Raw genomic sequence first — 17,008 nt, forward strand, 5'->3', positions numbered from 1 at the left:
TACAATAATAATAATCAAAATAACAACAAAAAACGAAATACTAACCAAAGAAAATATATATATATATTGGGAATTGCATTCAAAGACACTAGTTGTGAATGTGCACTAGATGGCGCAATTGGTCCAAAAATAAATCTCAGAGGCTTCATCCTCTTAAACAATATTAATTCCCAGTGCAATAAGAAAATAACATTGGTATTATGTTTTAAGGGTCAAGTCAAAATAGTTTACATGCAGTATTACTGTTTACTATGACTAGTCTGGCCACACAGAATGGAGAAGCTTTGGTGTGTCATGTGTGATGTAGTACACACACGATAGTGTTCATGAATCAACTAATCACTTAGTTAAAAGATCTTCTGAAATCCCAGTGCAGAATACTATCATGCGTTACACACGTAACTCAAACTATTATGGAAATTGAGGATTTTCATGTCAATGAAAGATCTTTTGCTGAACTCATTTTAGGATGACAACATGACGGCCCCTTAATCCCAATGGGCCCGTTTTCACAAAGACTCTCTACTGTAGGAGTGCTGATCTAGGATCAGTTTTCTCTTCTAATTCGTAATGAATTGTGTATTTTCATTTAACTAGGCAAGTCAGTTAAGAACACATTCTTATTTACAATGACGGCCTACCAAAAGGCCTCCTGCTGGGGCGGGGGCTTGGATTAAAAATAAAAATAAATTAAATTATAATATAGGACAAAACACACATCATGACAAGAGAAACAACACTACACTACATAAGGAGAGACCTAAGACAACAAGCAATGCGGCAGCAACACTCGTTCTAGTCGCTAGCTACAGCGAACTAAAAGACGAGTGACCCAGGATGTGTGTGCTTTGGGGACCTTTAACAGAATGTGACAGGCAGAACAGGTGTTGTATGTGGAGGATGAGGGCTGCAGTATATATCTCAGATAGGGGGAAGTGAGGCCTAAGAGGGTTATAAATAAGCATCAACCAGGGGGTCTTGCGACGGGTATACAGAGATGACCAGTTTACAGATGAGGATAGAGTCAGTGATGTGTCGTATAAGAAGTATTGGTGGCAAATCTGATGTCTGAATGGTAAAGAACATCTAGCCGCTCGAGAGCACCCTTACCTGCCGATCTATAAATTACGTCTCCATAATCTAGCATGGGTAGGATGGTCATCTGAATCAGGGTTAGTTTGGCAGCTTGGGTGAAAGAGGAGCGATTACGATAGAGGAAACCAAGTCTAGATTTAGCTTTAGCCTGCAGATTTGATATGTGCTGAGAGAAGGACAGTGTACCATCTAGCCATACTCCCAAGTACTTGTATAAGGTGACTACCTCAAGCTCTAAACCGTCAAGGTAGTAATCACACCGATGGGGAGATGGACATTCTTTACCAAACAACAGAGACCTTTGTTTTGGAGGTTTTCAGAGCAAGGTTTCAGGGTAGAGAAAGCTTGATAGACACTAAGAAAGCTTTGTTGTAGAGCGTTTAACACAAAATCCGGGGAAGGGCCAGCTGAGTATAAGACTGTATTATCTGCATATAAATGGATGAGAGAGCCTCCTACTGCCTGTGCTATGTTGTTGATGTAAATTGAGAAAAGCTTGGGGCCTAGATCGAGCCTTGGTGACAGGCAGTGGCTGAGACAGCAGATGTTCTGACTTTATACACTGCACTCTTTCAGAAAGTAGTTAGCAAACCAGGCCAAAGACCCCTCAGAGACACCAATACTCCTTAGCCGGCCCAAAGAATGCAATGGTTTACTGGATTTGCTAAGTCTTTGGCCAAGTCATAAAAATAGCAGCACAACATTGCTTAGAATCAAGGGCAATGGTGACATCATTGAGGACCTTTAAGGTTGCAGTGACACATCCATAACCTGAGCGGAAACCAGATTGTACACCAGAGGGAATACTATAGACATCAAGAAAGCCAGCAGTTGATTATTGAAAAGTTTTTCCAACACTTTTGATAAACAATGCAAAATAGAAATATGTCTATAACAGTTAGGACCAGCTTGATTCTCCCCTTTAAATAAAGGACAAAACCGTGGCTGCCTTCCAAGCAATGGGAACCTTCCCGGAAAGGAGAGAGGTTATAAAGGTCAGAGATAGGCTTGGTGATGATAGGGGCAGCAACGTTAAAGAAAGTATCTAAACCATCTGACCCAGATGGGGTCAAGTTTAAGGAGCTCCTTTAGCACCTCGGACTCAATGACCGGCTGCAGGGAGAAACGTTTGTAGCGGGGCAGGGGAAAAAGAGGCTGGAGCATCGGGTCTAGTTGCATTAGAAGGGTGGGAGATGAGGAAATGTTGGACGGGAAAGGAGGCATGGCTGAGTCAAATAGGAATCCTGACTGATTGCTGATTGCCTGCAATGACAACAAGCTCAGTCCGATGATGCTGTGACACACCGCCCCAGACCATGACGGACCCTCCACCTCCAAATCGATCCCGCTTCAGAGAGTACAGGCCTCGGTGAACGCTCATTCCTTCGATGATAAACGCAAATCCGACCATCACCCCCGGTGGGACAAAACCGCGACTCGTCAGTGAAGAGCAGTCCTCATGCTTCCTTGCAGCATGCCTAAGCACGTTCACGTAGATGAGCAGGGACCCTGGGCATCTTTCTTTTGGTGTTTGTCAGAGTTAGTAGAAAGGTCTCTTTAGTGTCCTAAGTTTTCATAACTGTGACTTTAATTGCCTACCGTCTGTAAGCTGTTTAGTGTCTTAACGACCGTTCCACAGTGCATGTTCATTAATTGTTTATGGTTCATTGAACAAGCATGGGAAACAGTGTTTAAACCCTTTACAATGAAGATCTGTGAAGTTATTTGGATTTTTACAAATTATCTTTGAAAGACAAGGTCCTTAAAAAGGACGTTTTCTTTTTTTGCTGAGTTTAGGTGCCTAGCCACCTGAGTTATTCTAAATAAAGCAATTTGATCAAATTCACATTTTCCTCTTAACACAAATAAATAAGCCTTTTATGGCTATAAATAAATAGCTTAGGCTATAAATACATGACGTTACTGCTTCTTTTCCCCTGGCCAGAGGGGACCAGAGTGCATAGGCTTCTCTCGTTCTCTGCAGCTGTGGTTGTGTTCATTAGGCTACAGTTTATCAGACTGAAGCACAGATTAATTGTGCACAAGTTGACAAACAATGAAGCGAATCAAAAGTGTTAGGGCAAATGCCAGCTCACCCTGCTGTACAATAGATGGAAATAAATCTCCACATAATGCTACAAATAAGAAACATATGTTACAAATGAAAACTCAACGTATGCTACAAATGAAGAAACGTAACGTATGCTACAAATGAAGAAACGTAACGTTCGCTACAAATGAAGAAATGTAACGTAGCTACAAATGAAGTAAGTGCTACAAATGAAGAAAACGTAGCTACAAATAAAGTATGCTACAAATGATAAACATGCAAATGATAACGTATCTACAAATGAAGAAATGTATGCTACAAATTAAGAAACGTATGCTACAATGAAGAAATGTATTGCTACAAATGATAAACGTATGCTACAAATGAAGAAACGTAACGTTCGCTACAAATGAGAGAAATGTAACGTATGCTACAAATGATAAACGTATGCTACAAATGATAAACGTATGCTACAAATAAGAAATGTATGCTCAAATTAAGAAACGTATGCTACAAATTAAGAAACGTATGCTACAAATTAAGAAACGTAACGTATGCTACAAATAATAAACGCAACGTATGCTACAAAATGAATAAACGTAACGTGTGCTACAAATGAAGAAACGTATGCTACAAATGAAGAAATGTATGCTACAAATGATAAACGTAGCTACAAATGACAAACGTATGCTACAAATGAAGAAACGTATGCTACAAATGATAAACGTATGCTACAAATTAAGAAACGTATGCTACAAATGATAAACGTATGCTACAAATGATAAACGTATTCTACAAATGATAAACATAATGTGTGCTACAAATTTAGAAAACGTATGCTACAAATGAAGAAACGTATGCTACAAAATGATGAAACGTATGCTACAAATGATAAACGTATTCTACAAATGATAAACATAATGTGTGCTACAAATGAAGAAATGTATGCTACAAATGAAGAAACGTTTGCTACAAATGAAGAATGTATGCTACAAATGAAGAAACGTATGCTACAAATTAAGAAATGTATGCTACAAATGAAGAAATGTATGCTACAAATTAAGAAACTAAATCTATGGCCAAACCCTACTGTACCTCAGAGCATGGAGAAGACTTGGAGGGGGGGGGTGTTGTATATCACTTGGACACCTAAATGTATGTCGTATATAATAGATAAGCTGGCCAAGAAAACTCAGCAGAAAGAGAATATTGATCTAAACCAGATGTTCCTTGCCTATATAAACTCAAATGTATTTGTGCTTAAGAGAGTCCAATGCTGGCTGCGTCCAGAAAAGGTCTCCCCTGCGCAGGTCACTATTGAATAAAGCCTGGGTGAATGATTAGCAGTTTCTTCGACTACAAGAACAGATTTTCAACAACACTAGTCTTTTTTCTTTTGTCCATCTGGTCTCCCAGGGCCTGGCTGTCCTCTAGTCCACTCTGGTCTCCCAGGGCCTGGCTGTCCTCTAGTCCACTCTGGTCTCCCAGGGCCTGGCTGTCCTCTAGTCCACTCTGGTCTCCAGGGCCTGGCTGTACTCTAGTCCACTCTGGTCTCCCAGGGTCTGGCTGTCCTCTAGTCCACTCTGGCTCCCAGGGTCTGGCTGTCCTCTAGTCCACTCTGGTCTCCCAGGGCCAGGCTGTCCTCTAGTCCACTCTGGTCTCCCAGGGCCTGGCTGTCCTCTAGTCCACTCTGGTCTCCAGGCTGGCTCTCAGTCACTTGGTCCCAGGCTGGCTGTCCTCAGTCCACTCTGGTCTCCCAGGGCCGGCTGTCCTCTAGTCCACTCTGGTCTCCCATGGCCAGGCTGTCCTCTAGTCCACTCTGGTCTCCCAGGGTCTGGCTGTCTCTAGTCCACTCTGGTCTCCCAGGGCCTGGCTGTCCTCTAGTCCACTCTGGTCTCCAGGGCTGGCTGTCCTTAGTCCACTCTGGTCTCCAGGGCTGGCTGTCCTCTAGTCCACTCTGGTCTCCCAGGCTGGCTGTCCTCTAGTCCACTCTGGTCTCCCAGGGTCGGCTGTCCTCTAGTCCACTCTGGGCTTCAGGCTGGCTGTCCTCTAGTCCACTCTGGTCTTCAGGCTGCGGTCCTCTAGTCCACTCTGGTCTCCCAGGGTCTGGCTGTCCTCTAGTCCACTCTGGTCTCCCAGGGCCTGGCTGTCCTCTTAGTCCACTCTGGTCTCCCAGGGCTGGCTGTCCTCTAGTCCACTCTGGTCTCCCAGGCCTGGCTGTCCTCTAGTCCCTCTGGTCTCCAGTGCTTGGCTGTCCTCTAGTCACTCTGCGGTTCTCCCAAGCCTGACTGTCCTCTAGTCCACTCTGGTCTCCCAGGGCTTGGCTGTCCTCTAGTCCACTCTGGTCTCCCAGGGCTTGGCTGTCCTCTAGTCCACTCTGGTCTCCCAAGGCCTGGCTGTCCTCTAGTCCACTCTGGTCTCCCAGGGCTTGGCTGTCCTCWAGTCCACTCTAACATAATGCAGGTTTATTTTTTCTCCTGAAGGCGTTGTTGTTTAGAACTAATATTTTATCTTTGTCTCATTAGATTGCATGTATAGGAGGATTATGTGTGTGTACATGGGATTACGCGCTAGGGCAGTGAAAATTACTTTAGGCTCTGCCTTCTGCCGTGAGTTTTTACATTGTAAACCCGTGCTTTCACGTCACAACAATATTCTACATCAATCGTTCTGTTGGAATTCAGCGTGCGGCCGCATTTTCACATCTGCGCATCTCTGCTGTTCACTCAGGTAGGATTGGATTTGAACACAAACGCATACCTCACCAAGAATGGCTATCGCAATCGTCAAGATCGGAATTTCATTGAAAATGCTACCAAATAACAGTGCCGTGTTCTTCAAATCGGACGGTGGGAGATTTGGCCAAACCAGGACGATTAAATTGCTAACGGGGTCAAAGTACAAGATTGAAGTGGTTGTCAAACCTGGGGCTGCAGAGGCAACGTAAGTATGGTTGGGGGGAAATGTTTACAGGCGGTCGCGCATCAGGCCATATAATGTCTATCCACTTCAATAGGTTAAATTGTGACAATTTCTCTGTTGAGGAAAACAATATTCTGTCACTGTCCATCACTGCCTGTTTATGATTTTGCTCTGTTTTATTATATTAACTCAGTGTTTCATAGTGTGAAGAATATAATTCGGCACATTCTCTTGGCAAAGATCACAACCCGTGGATATTATGTCGCTGCTTTAATCTAATTTAATTTATAGGTTATTTAAATTGGTCATTGAGAACATTGACAAGACACAAGCCGTAGGAGGTTGTGATTCGATGTTGGAGTTATGTGAGAGGGTGCGCGGTTAGAGTTCCCACTAACGTTAGATGGTCAAACTGCAGTCTAAATTGGCAAGGCCTATATCGTTGCCTACAAATGTATAAAAACAAGAATACGTTTTTCTGGACTTAATTTAAGGTAAGGGTTATGCATAAGGTTAAGCTGTTTGGTTAAGGTTAGGGTTTGTGTCCGGTAGGTGCAGGGAGACAGAAGTCGCTGCCAGATTGTGTCAAATCCACTACCGATTCAATTCAAATKTTATTTGTCACATGCCGAATACGTAACGTTAAGACTTTACCAAGRAATGCTTACTTACGAGCCATTTCCAAACAATGCAGAGTTAAAGTAAGAAAAATTGGCAAAASTAATTTTATGTAATAGTAACGCAATAACATAACAATAACAAGGCGATATACAATGAGTACCAGTACCGAGTCAATGTGCAGGGGTACGAAGTAATTTAGTTAATTTAAGTAATATGTACATGTATGTAGGGGTGAAAGTGACTAGGCAATCCAGATAGATAATAAACAGATTAGCTGCAGTGTGTGTGTGTGTTGTAGTGTCCGTGTAGTATGTGTGAGTGCGTGGGTATTGAGCCAATGCAAGACAGTCAGTGCAACAACAAAAAGTGGGTTATACGCAAATAGTCCAGGTGGCCATTTGATTAACTGTTCAGCAGTCTTATGGCTTGGAGGTAGAAGCTGTTTAGGAGCCTTTTGGTCAAATACATGCCGTGCGGTACCGCTTGCCTTGCAGTAGCAGAGAGAACAGTCTATGACTTGGGTGGCTTGAGTTTGACAATTTTTAGGGCGTTCCTTGCTACCCTCTTTAGCGCCTTACTGTCAGATGCCAAGCAGTTGCCATACCAAGCGGTGATGCGGCCAGTCAAGAGGTTCAGCTGTAGTTTTTGAGGATCTGAGGGCCCATGCCATATCTTTGCAGCCTCTTGAGGGGGAATAGGTGTTCTCCTGCCCCTCTACACAACTGTGTTGGTGTGTTTGGAGTGGACCATGATACAGTAGGTCCTTAGTGATGTGGACACCTAGGAACTTGAAGCTCTCGACCCGCTCCACTACAGCCCCGTCGATGTGAAATGGGGGCGTGCTCGGCCATCCGTTTCCGGTAGTCCCCGATCAGCTCCTATATCTTGCTGACGTTGAGGGAAGAGGTTGTTGTCCTGGCCTCCAGCATGTGTGACATTAGGCTTCCAGCATGTTTGACAGAGACCAGCATGGTTGAAGGCTACCTAGTTCTTTTGCGCAGTTTCTACAGTAGTAGGCTAAACATGCACTCAAATGTGTTTCTGTATTTGGTTATTCATTCCTGTCTTTGTAATTTATAATTTCACTTATTATGGACTGATAAATTACACTGATCTGTCTTTCACCTCTCTATCCACACCCCTTCATCCACCCATTCCTTTGTCTGATTCATCTACAAATAATAATGAGTAGTTACTTATGATGCAAGGTGATTTGTAGGGCAGTCATTCGGCAGTCTCCTGCACTGTCGGATACAATGTCAAACAACCCCAGTGTCACCAATCTCCCCCCCAACCTCTGCCCCAGTCAAGCGGTCACAAAAGTATTGTCTGTGATGTAACTGTTATGGTCCTGTCCTGTCCTCAGCACTATGAGTGTAGGCGGAGTCATCTTCCCCTTGGAGCAGAAGTCTAGAGACCCCCAGTCTGTAGTCTACACTGGCGTCTACAACACAGAGGGCATGACTCACACCAAGAGTGGAGACAGACAAGCTGTACAGATCAGTTTGCAGGTAATAAAGGCAAATTATGACATGACAACAGGTATAGTCTTCCTGGGATTACAGACATAAAGTACTTTTACATTTAAAAAAAATGTATGAACAAGTAGACAAAACAATTGACCCKTCGCTWAGCCCCGCCCACCTTGGTTACTGTTGCAACCTCAAACAACATTTTCCCAGAAAGCCCAATTCCTCATTCAACTACTGGCGAAATTTGAGATCTTTGTGAGGGGATTGTGTTTCTAATACACAATGAAATGAAACACAGACTACCCCTTGCTAATAAGGAAACTCTTGGGTGTGTTGTGGTGGACTGTCATTACAATTACTTCACGGGAACCTAGTAAAAATACGTTTATAGTGTAGCTAGCCACTGAATGGCTCTCAATTCACCATGTCTACATGTTGTTAAAGCTATAACCACTTTGGAGCTAATTAGTGCTCTCAAATCGTATCCTGATGTCAACAGCAGATGGGAGTTGTATTCATAACATGTTAACTTAGCTAGCTAAAATACATTTTGAGAAAACAAGTTATATTAAGTGGCTAGCTAGCTAGCGTTAGCAACGTTTGATGGTCAATGAGACTGAGAGCTAACCAGTTTATCTTGCAAACAATGTAACRCAAGTATAATTTGCGATTAGATAAATACTCTAACAGGCTCAGGAATCACAGTAGCAAGTAACGTTACTCCTGTTAGCAAGTACAGTAGAAAATAATTGAACAAACTGTTAAATTATTTAGCCATTTAAACATGTACTTTTTGAAGAAAACTCTGTTTTTGCTTTAGCCCTCACTGGCTTTCATGCGATTTAATTTTGAGTTTGTTATCCATTGGAGCGCTGTGATTGGTTGCCCACAATTCTGGGGCGGGAATTAGCGAAGGGTCAATTAACAAGTAGACAAAACAATTAACAAACAGACATAACTAGTAAACAAAACAATTAACTAGTCTACAAAACAATTAACTTGTAAACAAAACAAATAACTAGTAGACATAACAAGTAGATAAGTTCATTCAGAGCAGTTCACCAGTCCCATTACAAATACCTTAAAACTTAAATGAATAGCTTGGGAATTTATTTGCTTAAATCACTGAACACAAAAGACGTTTATTAGAGCTAAGCCAGCTTTTGCTCATTTGCATAGTTAATTGTTTAATTTCAGCATTCAGTTCCGGCATTTAAAAAAAAAAAAAAWTGTTTCCTGCAATAACGTTTTATCATTTACTCACTGTGTCACATTTCGTTTGTCTTAGTATGCCTCTATACTGGGAGGCTCATGCACATACCGATACTGTATGTCAATATCTGTTCTATGGGTGGGTGTGGGTGTAAGTGTATCTGTGCATATGAATGGGAGTGTGCGGGAGGGTAAGTATGAGGAGGTCGGGAGAGAATGGATGTGTGGATGCATAGGGTATATGTTGTACTGCATGTGAATGAAGGAGATGAGTAAGTCGATGTATGAATTGGGTGTAAATGTGTCTGAGAAAAAGGGAGTAGGAGCTTCAATCCCTATAAAGGCATAGCGCCTCAAAGTACAAAGAAGTATTTGCTTTATGTTTTTTGTGTGTTCTCTGTTTGCTCAGCCTACATGTTCACATATTTTATATGTATAATGTATACAATAACTTTGTATTTATACTATGACTCTTCCATATCCATGGGATGTCCACTGCCCTCATAAGACGTACGTCTGCTAAAATGTTTTATCTGGTTCTTCAATGACAGATGGAACAGACAAGGTTAACTTTAATTCTTTACAAATAAAGGCCAACAAAATCCAACTGATTACATGGAATGTGTACGGGCTTCATGATGGCAAAAAAAAAGCATAAGGTTTTTGAACATTTAATTCGATTGTCAGCAGATGTGGTTTTCCTGCAAGAGCTACACCTCAAAAAAGGAGACATTGAATATTTAAAGAGGAGCTGGGTTGGAGAGGCCTATACTGCCACCTACTGTAGTAACAGCAGAGGTGTAGGCATCCTGATAAATAAGAACACACCCTTTTMCCTTATATCCCAGCACACGGACAAAGAAGGACATGTTCAAATTTTGGATTGTACCTTAAATGGGGATAAATACGCATTGATTTCACTGTATATCCCCCGCAGGGGTAAACCTGGTGTGTTTTTTTAGCTATAATTCAAGCTATATTAGATCAAACCAAGACAATAACCATTTTTTTAGCTGGTGACCTAAATCAAGCATTTAGCAAGTTAGTCAGACATAGCAAATAAAAAAGGGAAATTCAAGGAGCCTCCAAAGAGACTGAAAAATGTAATCTATACAAATATTTTACAGGACAACTGGAGATTATTATTCCCAATGACAAAAGACTACCTCTTTTTTCTCAAAGTAAGAAAAGCTTTTCAAGAATTGACTACATTTTTATTTTTAAAAAATGCACTCAACAATTTACTGGGTTCTAAAATCTATGATATAGTGATATCGGATCATTCTCCTGTATCATGCTTATTTACACCAACAGAAAATACACTTAGTGACAGAATATGGAGCGCATCTTCAAGACCCAAAATCTATTAAATACGTGAATAAAAAAATAAACACCTTTGTCATTACAAATTTAGACAGAGTGAAAAGCCAACCTCCAACATAATTTAGGATGCTTTTAAGGCATACATTAGGGGTATGATAAGCTCATACTTGGCAAAAGTTAAATCTGAGCCAACAACTACAGGTTAAACTCAAATATAGCATACTATTTAATGGCAAAAAATAGCCCTCACAACACAAATACATGCCAAAGCAGTTATAATTTACAAGATAAGGATACAAGTACTTTAATTAGGACCAACAATGCTATTAATAACAATTTTAAAAGCTTCTATGAAATCTATATGAATCAGAGTTAAATAACAATTGGAATGATCCTGTAGCCTTCCTAGAATCAATAACCCTGTAGCAACTATCAGCTAGGTTTGCGTAAAAAAAAAAGAAGGAAATTGCCCAAAATGAAATATTAGCAACTGTTCTGGTACAACAAAGCACCAGGGATGGACGGCTTTCCCATTGCATTTTATATGGTATTCTGGGACAAAGTAGCGCCCCTATTTAATCAAATGACAACACACGTCAATCAATTCAGTGCTTCTGAGTTCCACGCATCAAACAGTTATTTCAGTTATATTAAAACCAGGAAAATATGCMGAGTTTCTGCAGATTACAGACCCATATGTTTAATAAATTGCGACAATAAAATAATAACAAAACCCATAAGCAACAGAATGTCTTGATACATAATAATCAAACAAGGTTTATTAAAAATAGACACTTACAAACAAATACAAAAACATGTTTCAGTATAATACAATACGCTAAAGTACAAGATGTAGATTTATCAATAATGGCTGCTGATGCTGAAAAGGCTATCGACCGGCTTGAGTGGCCCTTTTTATTTAACTTTGGAAGCATTTAACTTTCCAGCTGAAATAATACACTTCATAAAAAGAGTATATCATTAAGCAATAATATACACAAACAATACACTATCTGGTGTAATAGCTTCAGAAAATGGCACGAGACAAGGATGTCATCTCTCCCCACTCCTGTTTGCATTGGCAATTGAACCACTAGCAGAAAGAGATAGACAGGACCCAAACGTATCAGTATTGGTAAACATGAATATAAAATTAACTTATTTGCAGACAATATCCTGATATAATTGACTAATATTGAAAACTCAATGTCCCCCTTATTAAAAATATTTTCGGAATACTCTAAAATCTCAGGATATAAAATTAACGTGGGAAAAAACAGAAAAAATGGCAATGGGAAAAAGAATAACTCATGATTCACAGCAATTCTTTAAGTGGACCACAAAAATATTAAATACTAAGGATACTTAATAAGTGACAACAAACAAATATATAAAGATAACTTTATCCCATTACTCAACAATATGAAAGCAGATCTAATTAAATGGAACAATCTCCCCATACATCTTACAGGTAGAATTAACCTCTTTAGAATGGCATGGCTCCCATTTATTTTTGGTAATGCCAGTTACCTCACCAAAGACATTCTTTAAAAAAGTATATTCGGCCATAACAGACTTCATATCGGCAATAATAATAAATTGGAAATATGTCCCTAAATCTGAGGGTGGTTTTAACCTTCCAGATTTGGAATTGTATCAACTTGCCACCCAAGGCTTTTACTTGCGATATATTGTTAAATGCACTAGAGAGGGACAATGGGTTATTATTGAAGATGCCACTTGCTGCTCCCGAGAATATATTTTCACGTGTCTGAACAACTTCATAGTTAAGAACACTATAAAAAYATGGAAAAAAAGTCAAACGTATTCTACAAGAACCAGTATCACTCACTAAAAACACATCCCTATGGATTAATCCTTGGATAGCTTTTCAGAATCCACCGATAAATTGGCCCACATGGAAAACTAAATGCATAGAAACTGTAGTTGACGTGGTAATAGGAAATGTAATTATTTCCATGACAAGTTGTCTATTGTTTATGTCTATGTATGTTTTTGTTTATTGTAAAAGAAAACTAGCAACATAAAACATTACAAAAAATTATAAAAAATATGCCACCAGTAAGAAAAAAAAAAAAGGTTATCCTCTTTGACTGTGCATTTTCGGTAGTTTTTACATTTGTCACTAGAGGGCGATCGGACGATTTGTTGGGTCTGTACTCCCGAAGTTGTTGACTGTTTTTTGCTTGGCAGCACTCTTAGCAGCCAATGGCTAGCAGTTTCTTCCTGGTGATAAAAACAGATGAGTAACATCATTTTTTAGAGTCATTACTGTATGATTTAACGTAACAAATTAAACCTTGCAAACAATTCAGGATAATTAATGCTGACCTCGTAAACAATTCATTTAGACCCTGCGTTAATTTGAAACGGGCGTTGATTTGCTGAAATGTGGGCCGTTGCCCGGCTATTAAAAGGGGCAGGTGGCTATTTGAGACTTCATTTCTGTATATCTACATMATCTAGCCTGGTCCCAGATCTGTTTGATATCTGTATCATATAGCCTGGTCTCAGATCTGTTTAATATCTGTATCATAGAGCCTGCTCCCAGATCTGTTGGATATCTGCATCATMTAGCCTGGTCCCAGATCTGTTTAATATCTGTATCATMKAGCCTGSKCCCAGATCTGTTTRATATCTGYATCATMKAGCCTGSKCCCAGATCTGTTTGATATCTGCATCATCTAGCCTGGTCTCAGATCTGTTTGATATCTGCATCATCTAGCCTGGTCCCAGATCTGTTTGTGTGGTATAGCCAACTCCTATGGGCGTTGTCATGCCATGACTATAGGTGTTGGGGCAAGACAGCACAAACAGATCTGGAAACCAGGCTATGCATGATCCATATGAACACATTCACAACAATCCCTATAGCCCATTACACATGCAGGATATTCATTACCAGGCGTCAACTGTTCATGATGCAAATCATGAGGAAAGCTCTGAAGCAGTGCGTCTGTTTATGTTTATTATTATTATTTGTCTTTTCTTACTAGATATGACTGCTTATAGCTAGCTACTTTATTGAGTAAAAATGTACTAACTGTGACTGTGATAAGTGGTTCTCTCACCTAGTTACCTTAAGATGAATGTACTAAATGACTAACATGTAAATGTATTATTTTTAGGGCTGTTACACCTTCTTTATTCTCAACTTGTTTTGACATCGCATTCGTGTTTTTTTTAGCTGTATAGATGATGTATTTTGGGATGTTTTCAGTGTATTTTGAACTCTTTCAGACAATCGCGAAGAAAAAAAATGTGTGCACTAAAATGACAAAACGTTAACTTGAGTTAACTGATTAACTCTGACAGACCTCAATATTTCCCCTCCCAGTTCCCAGAGGTGGGCTCTTTTGAAGTGGTGTGGCAGGTGAAGTACTACAACTACAACAAGAGGGACCACTGCCAGGGGGGCAACAGTTTCAACAGCATCGAGTACGAGTGCAAGCCCAACGAGACACGCAGCCTGATGTGGGTCAACAAGGAGCTGTTCGTCTGATGGACCAACCAACACAGACAGCATCAGGGTTGTGTTCATTAGGGCACCAAACGGAAGTTAACGTAGTGAAACTGGGCGGTACTACCTGAAATTACAAAAGCTGAAGAACACACGCACTTCCAGGTGCTTTCCGCAGGTGCTGGAGTTGTAGGCAAACTCAAGGAAAACAGAAAGGAAAACGCCTCACCTGAAATTAGCCAATAAAAATGCCTGTTTTAGTTTTCCGTTGTAAAATGTTTTGCTACGGTGTGCCCTAATGAACACGACCCTGATGTCACTGAAATGAGAGATGGATGACAAGCAGCTTCTGTGTGTTTCAGCTGTAGCCAGCGTGCAACCCCTCAAAGTGGATAATTTGCTGACTGCTAGTGAAACTGTTAACCCAAACATCTTTTCCTCAGTCTGTTGTGGCATAATGTTCACCCTCAGGTCTATTCTGTTCCATGGAGTGCTTGTGTGTGTGTGTTATCTATTTATATCTATGAAGGCAGTGTGTTAATATGGATGTGTAGATGTGGTGTGTGTGTGTGTGTGTGTGTGTGTGTGTGTGTGTGTGTGTGTGTGTGTGTGTGTGTGTGTGTGTGTGTATCCATGAAGGCAGTATGTTAATATGTACACTGTATGTGCAGATGTTGTGTGTGTTAAAGTACTGTAATGAGCAGTCAGTGGTTTTAATTTAAAAAAAATAGTTGTAGCTTTTTTTGTTCAATTAAAATGTTGTCCCATGTGTCGTTTTCCCATGTGTCGACAGAGTACAAGTAGTATAGGACATCTGTAGAAGTGAGTGTTTACATTTATTAGATTTGACAAAATATTTTGACTAATTCATGAAATTATCTTATTTTTGAATTGGGCTGATTTTGACTAATCAAAAATCGATCCTCAGAATATCATGTATCTGTAACAAGCTGTTAGCCAGCACTTATCTTATTTCTCTCTTTATTTTTGTCAAATTAAAAGTGTTATTATATTAGTTGGGAAAACACTATCAATACTGAAAACCAATATAAACGCAACATGTAAAGTGTGAGATCCATAGATTAGGGCCAGATTAGGGCCAAACTGCAACTCAGTCAAATCTTTGAAATTGTTGCATGTTGAATTTATTTTGTTGTTCAGTATATATATATTTTTAAACAATATAACTTACTATGAGATATGTAGCGAAAATGCAACAAAATGTTGTTTAATTATCAGAGCACCGTGCAATGTTACGACATCTTTAATATATTGTGGATATGTTTTTAATCTAAATCCTAGTAGCTGTAACATTTTGTGGAGGTATTTGATTAGTAAATATATTTGGGAAGACATTTGTGTGCTTTTTGTTTGTCATTTGAATGCTAGGAAACAAGTAAATCTTAGGTTGTTATTTTCTTAATACCTGGACATTTCTATACCCTATAATATAGTAAAGTTCAACCCAGTTAATTGTGGTTTTGGGTCAGTTGCTTCTTATTTATTTAAAAAAAAACATAAATAAAAAATCTTCTTAGGTTTACAGTCTAAGAAAACATGAAAGGAGCATGCTATGTATCCGTCCATAGCTTCTAGTATGAGGTTGGGGACTTGCATGCCTTGGAAATGAAGTATGAAAACATTCTGCTGTCATGAATCTTGCATGAACATGCACTCTTTAAGTAGGATGCGTAATAATGTTGTGATCCTCTGTGGCTCAGTTGGTAGAGACCAGCGCTTGCGACACCAGGATTGTGTGTTTGATTCGCGCTGGGACCACCCATAAAAAGAATACATGCGGCAGGCAGGTAGCCTAGTGGTTAAAGCGTTGCGCCAGTAACCGAAAGGTTGTTAGATCAAATCCCCGAGCTGACAAGGTAAAAAATCGGTCATTCTGCCCCTGAACAAGGCAGTTAACCCACTGTTCCCCGGTAGGCTGTCATTGTAAATAAGAATTTGTTCTTAACTGACTTGCCTGGTTAAATACATTTAAAAAATGCGTGACTGTACGTTTTTGGAGGTTAAAAGGCTCTTCTAAATGGCTGATATTATATATACACAGTGTGTTATATTAGACACTTTACATCAGCTCTGCTGTTGGCTATGTGAGATTAGACAGAATTTGTATTTTTAGCATCTATTTAACTAGGCAAGTCAGTTAAGAACAAATTCATATTTACAATGATGGCCTACCGCGGCTAAACCCGGACGACGCTGGGCCAATTCTGTGGCCGCCCTATGGTACTCCAAATCACGGCCGGATGTGATACAGCCTGGATTYGAACCAGGGACTGTAGTGACACCTCTTGCACTGAGATGCAGTGCCTTAGATGGCTGTGCCACTCGAGAGGACATGTGAGAAGTTTAGGGGTCAATGCTGGATGATAAAGCCCATAGGACCCCCTGTCCCAAACGAAAGCTATGAGGGGACTGGACACGACATCCACAGGGGCCCTGTGGATGTCGCTATTCTGTCAAAGAATAGCGGTAGCCCAACAGTAGGTCTGGACAATGGGGATATTCTTGAATGCAATGCACAGTTTCCACCACTGAGTGGTGCACTTGTGCAAACAGACATTGGAGGAGAAAAAAATAGAGCTGAGTTCCCCGGATGGACTGTAAATGYTAGTATTTTACGAGTTTACGAGTTTCCCACTTGTTATGAACGCAACATTAATCCACAACATGGCGTTGAGGATGTGCTGAGATCTTCAAAATAAAAGTGATCTGTTTCACATAGCAGGGAAGGGAGAGGAGTGTGCATGTGAGCTGTCCTTCCATTGTGCCCTTGAACATTGGCAGAACCCAATCTATTTTTTTATTTGGGGTAGG

General features: G+C 40.3%; 1 protein-coding gene across 1 annotated transcript; it reads left to right on the forward strand.

The window, feature by feature from the left end:
• The first annotated feature begins 5,810 nt into the window (after positions 1-5,810).
• Positions 5,811-15,577, forward strand: cnrip1b (cannabinoid receptor interacting protein 1b). The gene is made up of 3 exons (XM_024008488.2): positions 5,811-6,088; positions 8,055-8,199; positions 14,054-15,577. The coding sequence occupies exons 1-3, from the start codon at positions 5,916-5,918 to the stop codon at positions 14,216-14,218; spliced, it is 483 nt and encodes a 160-aa protein (XP_023864256.1). The 5' UTR covers positions 5,811-5,915; the 3' UTR covers positions 14,219-15,577.
• Positions 15,578-17,008: the final 1,431 nt, after the last annotated feature.

Source organism: Salvelinus sp. IW2-2015, linkage group LG18 (genome assembly GCF_002910315.2).
Source record: "Salvelinus sp. IW2-2015 linkage group LG18, ASM291031v2, whole genome shotgun sequence".
NCBI lineage: Eukaryota > Metazoa > Chordata > Actinopteri > Salmoniformes > Salmonidae > Salvelinus > Salvelinus sp. IW2-2015.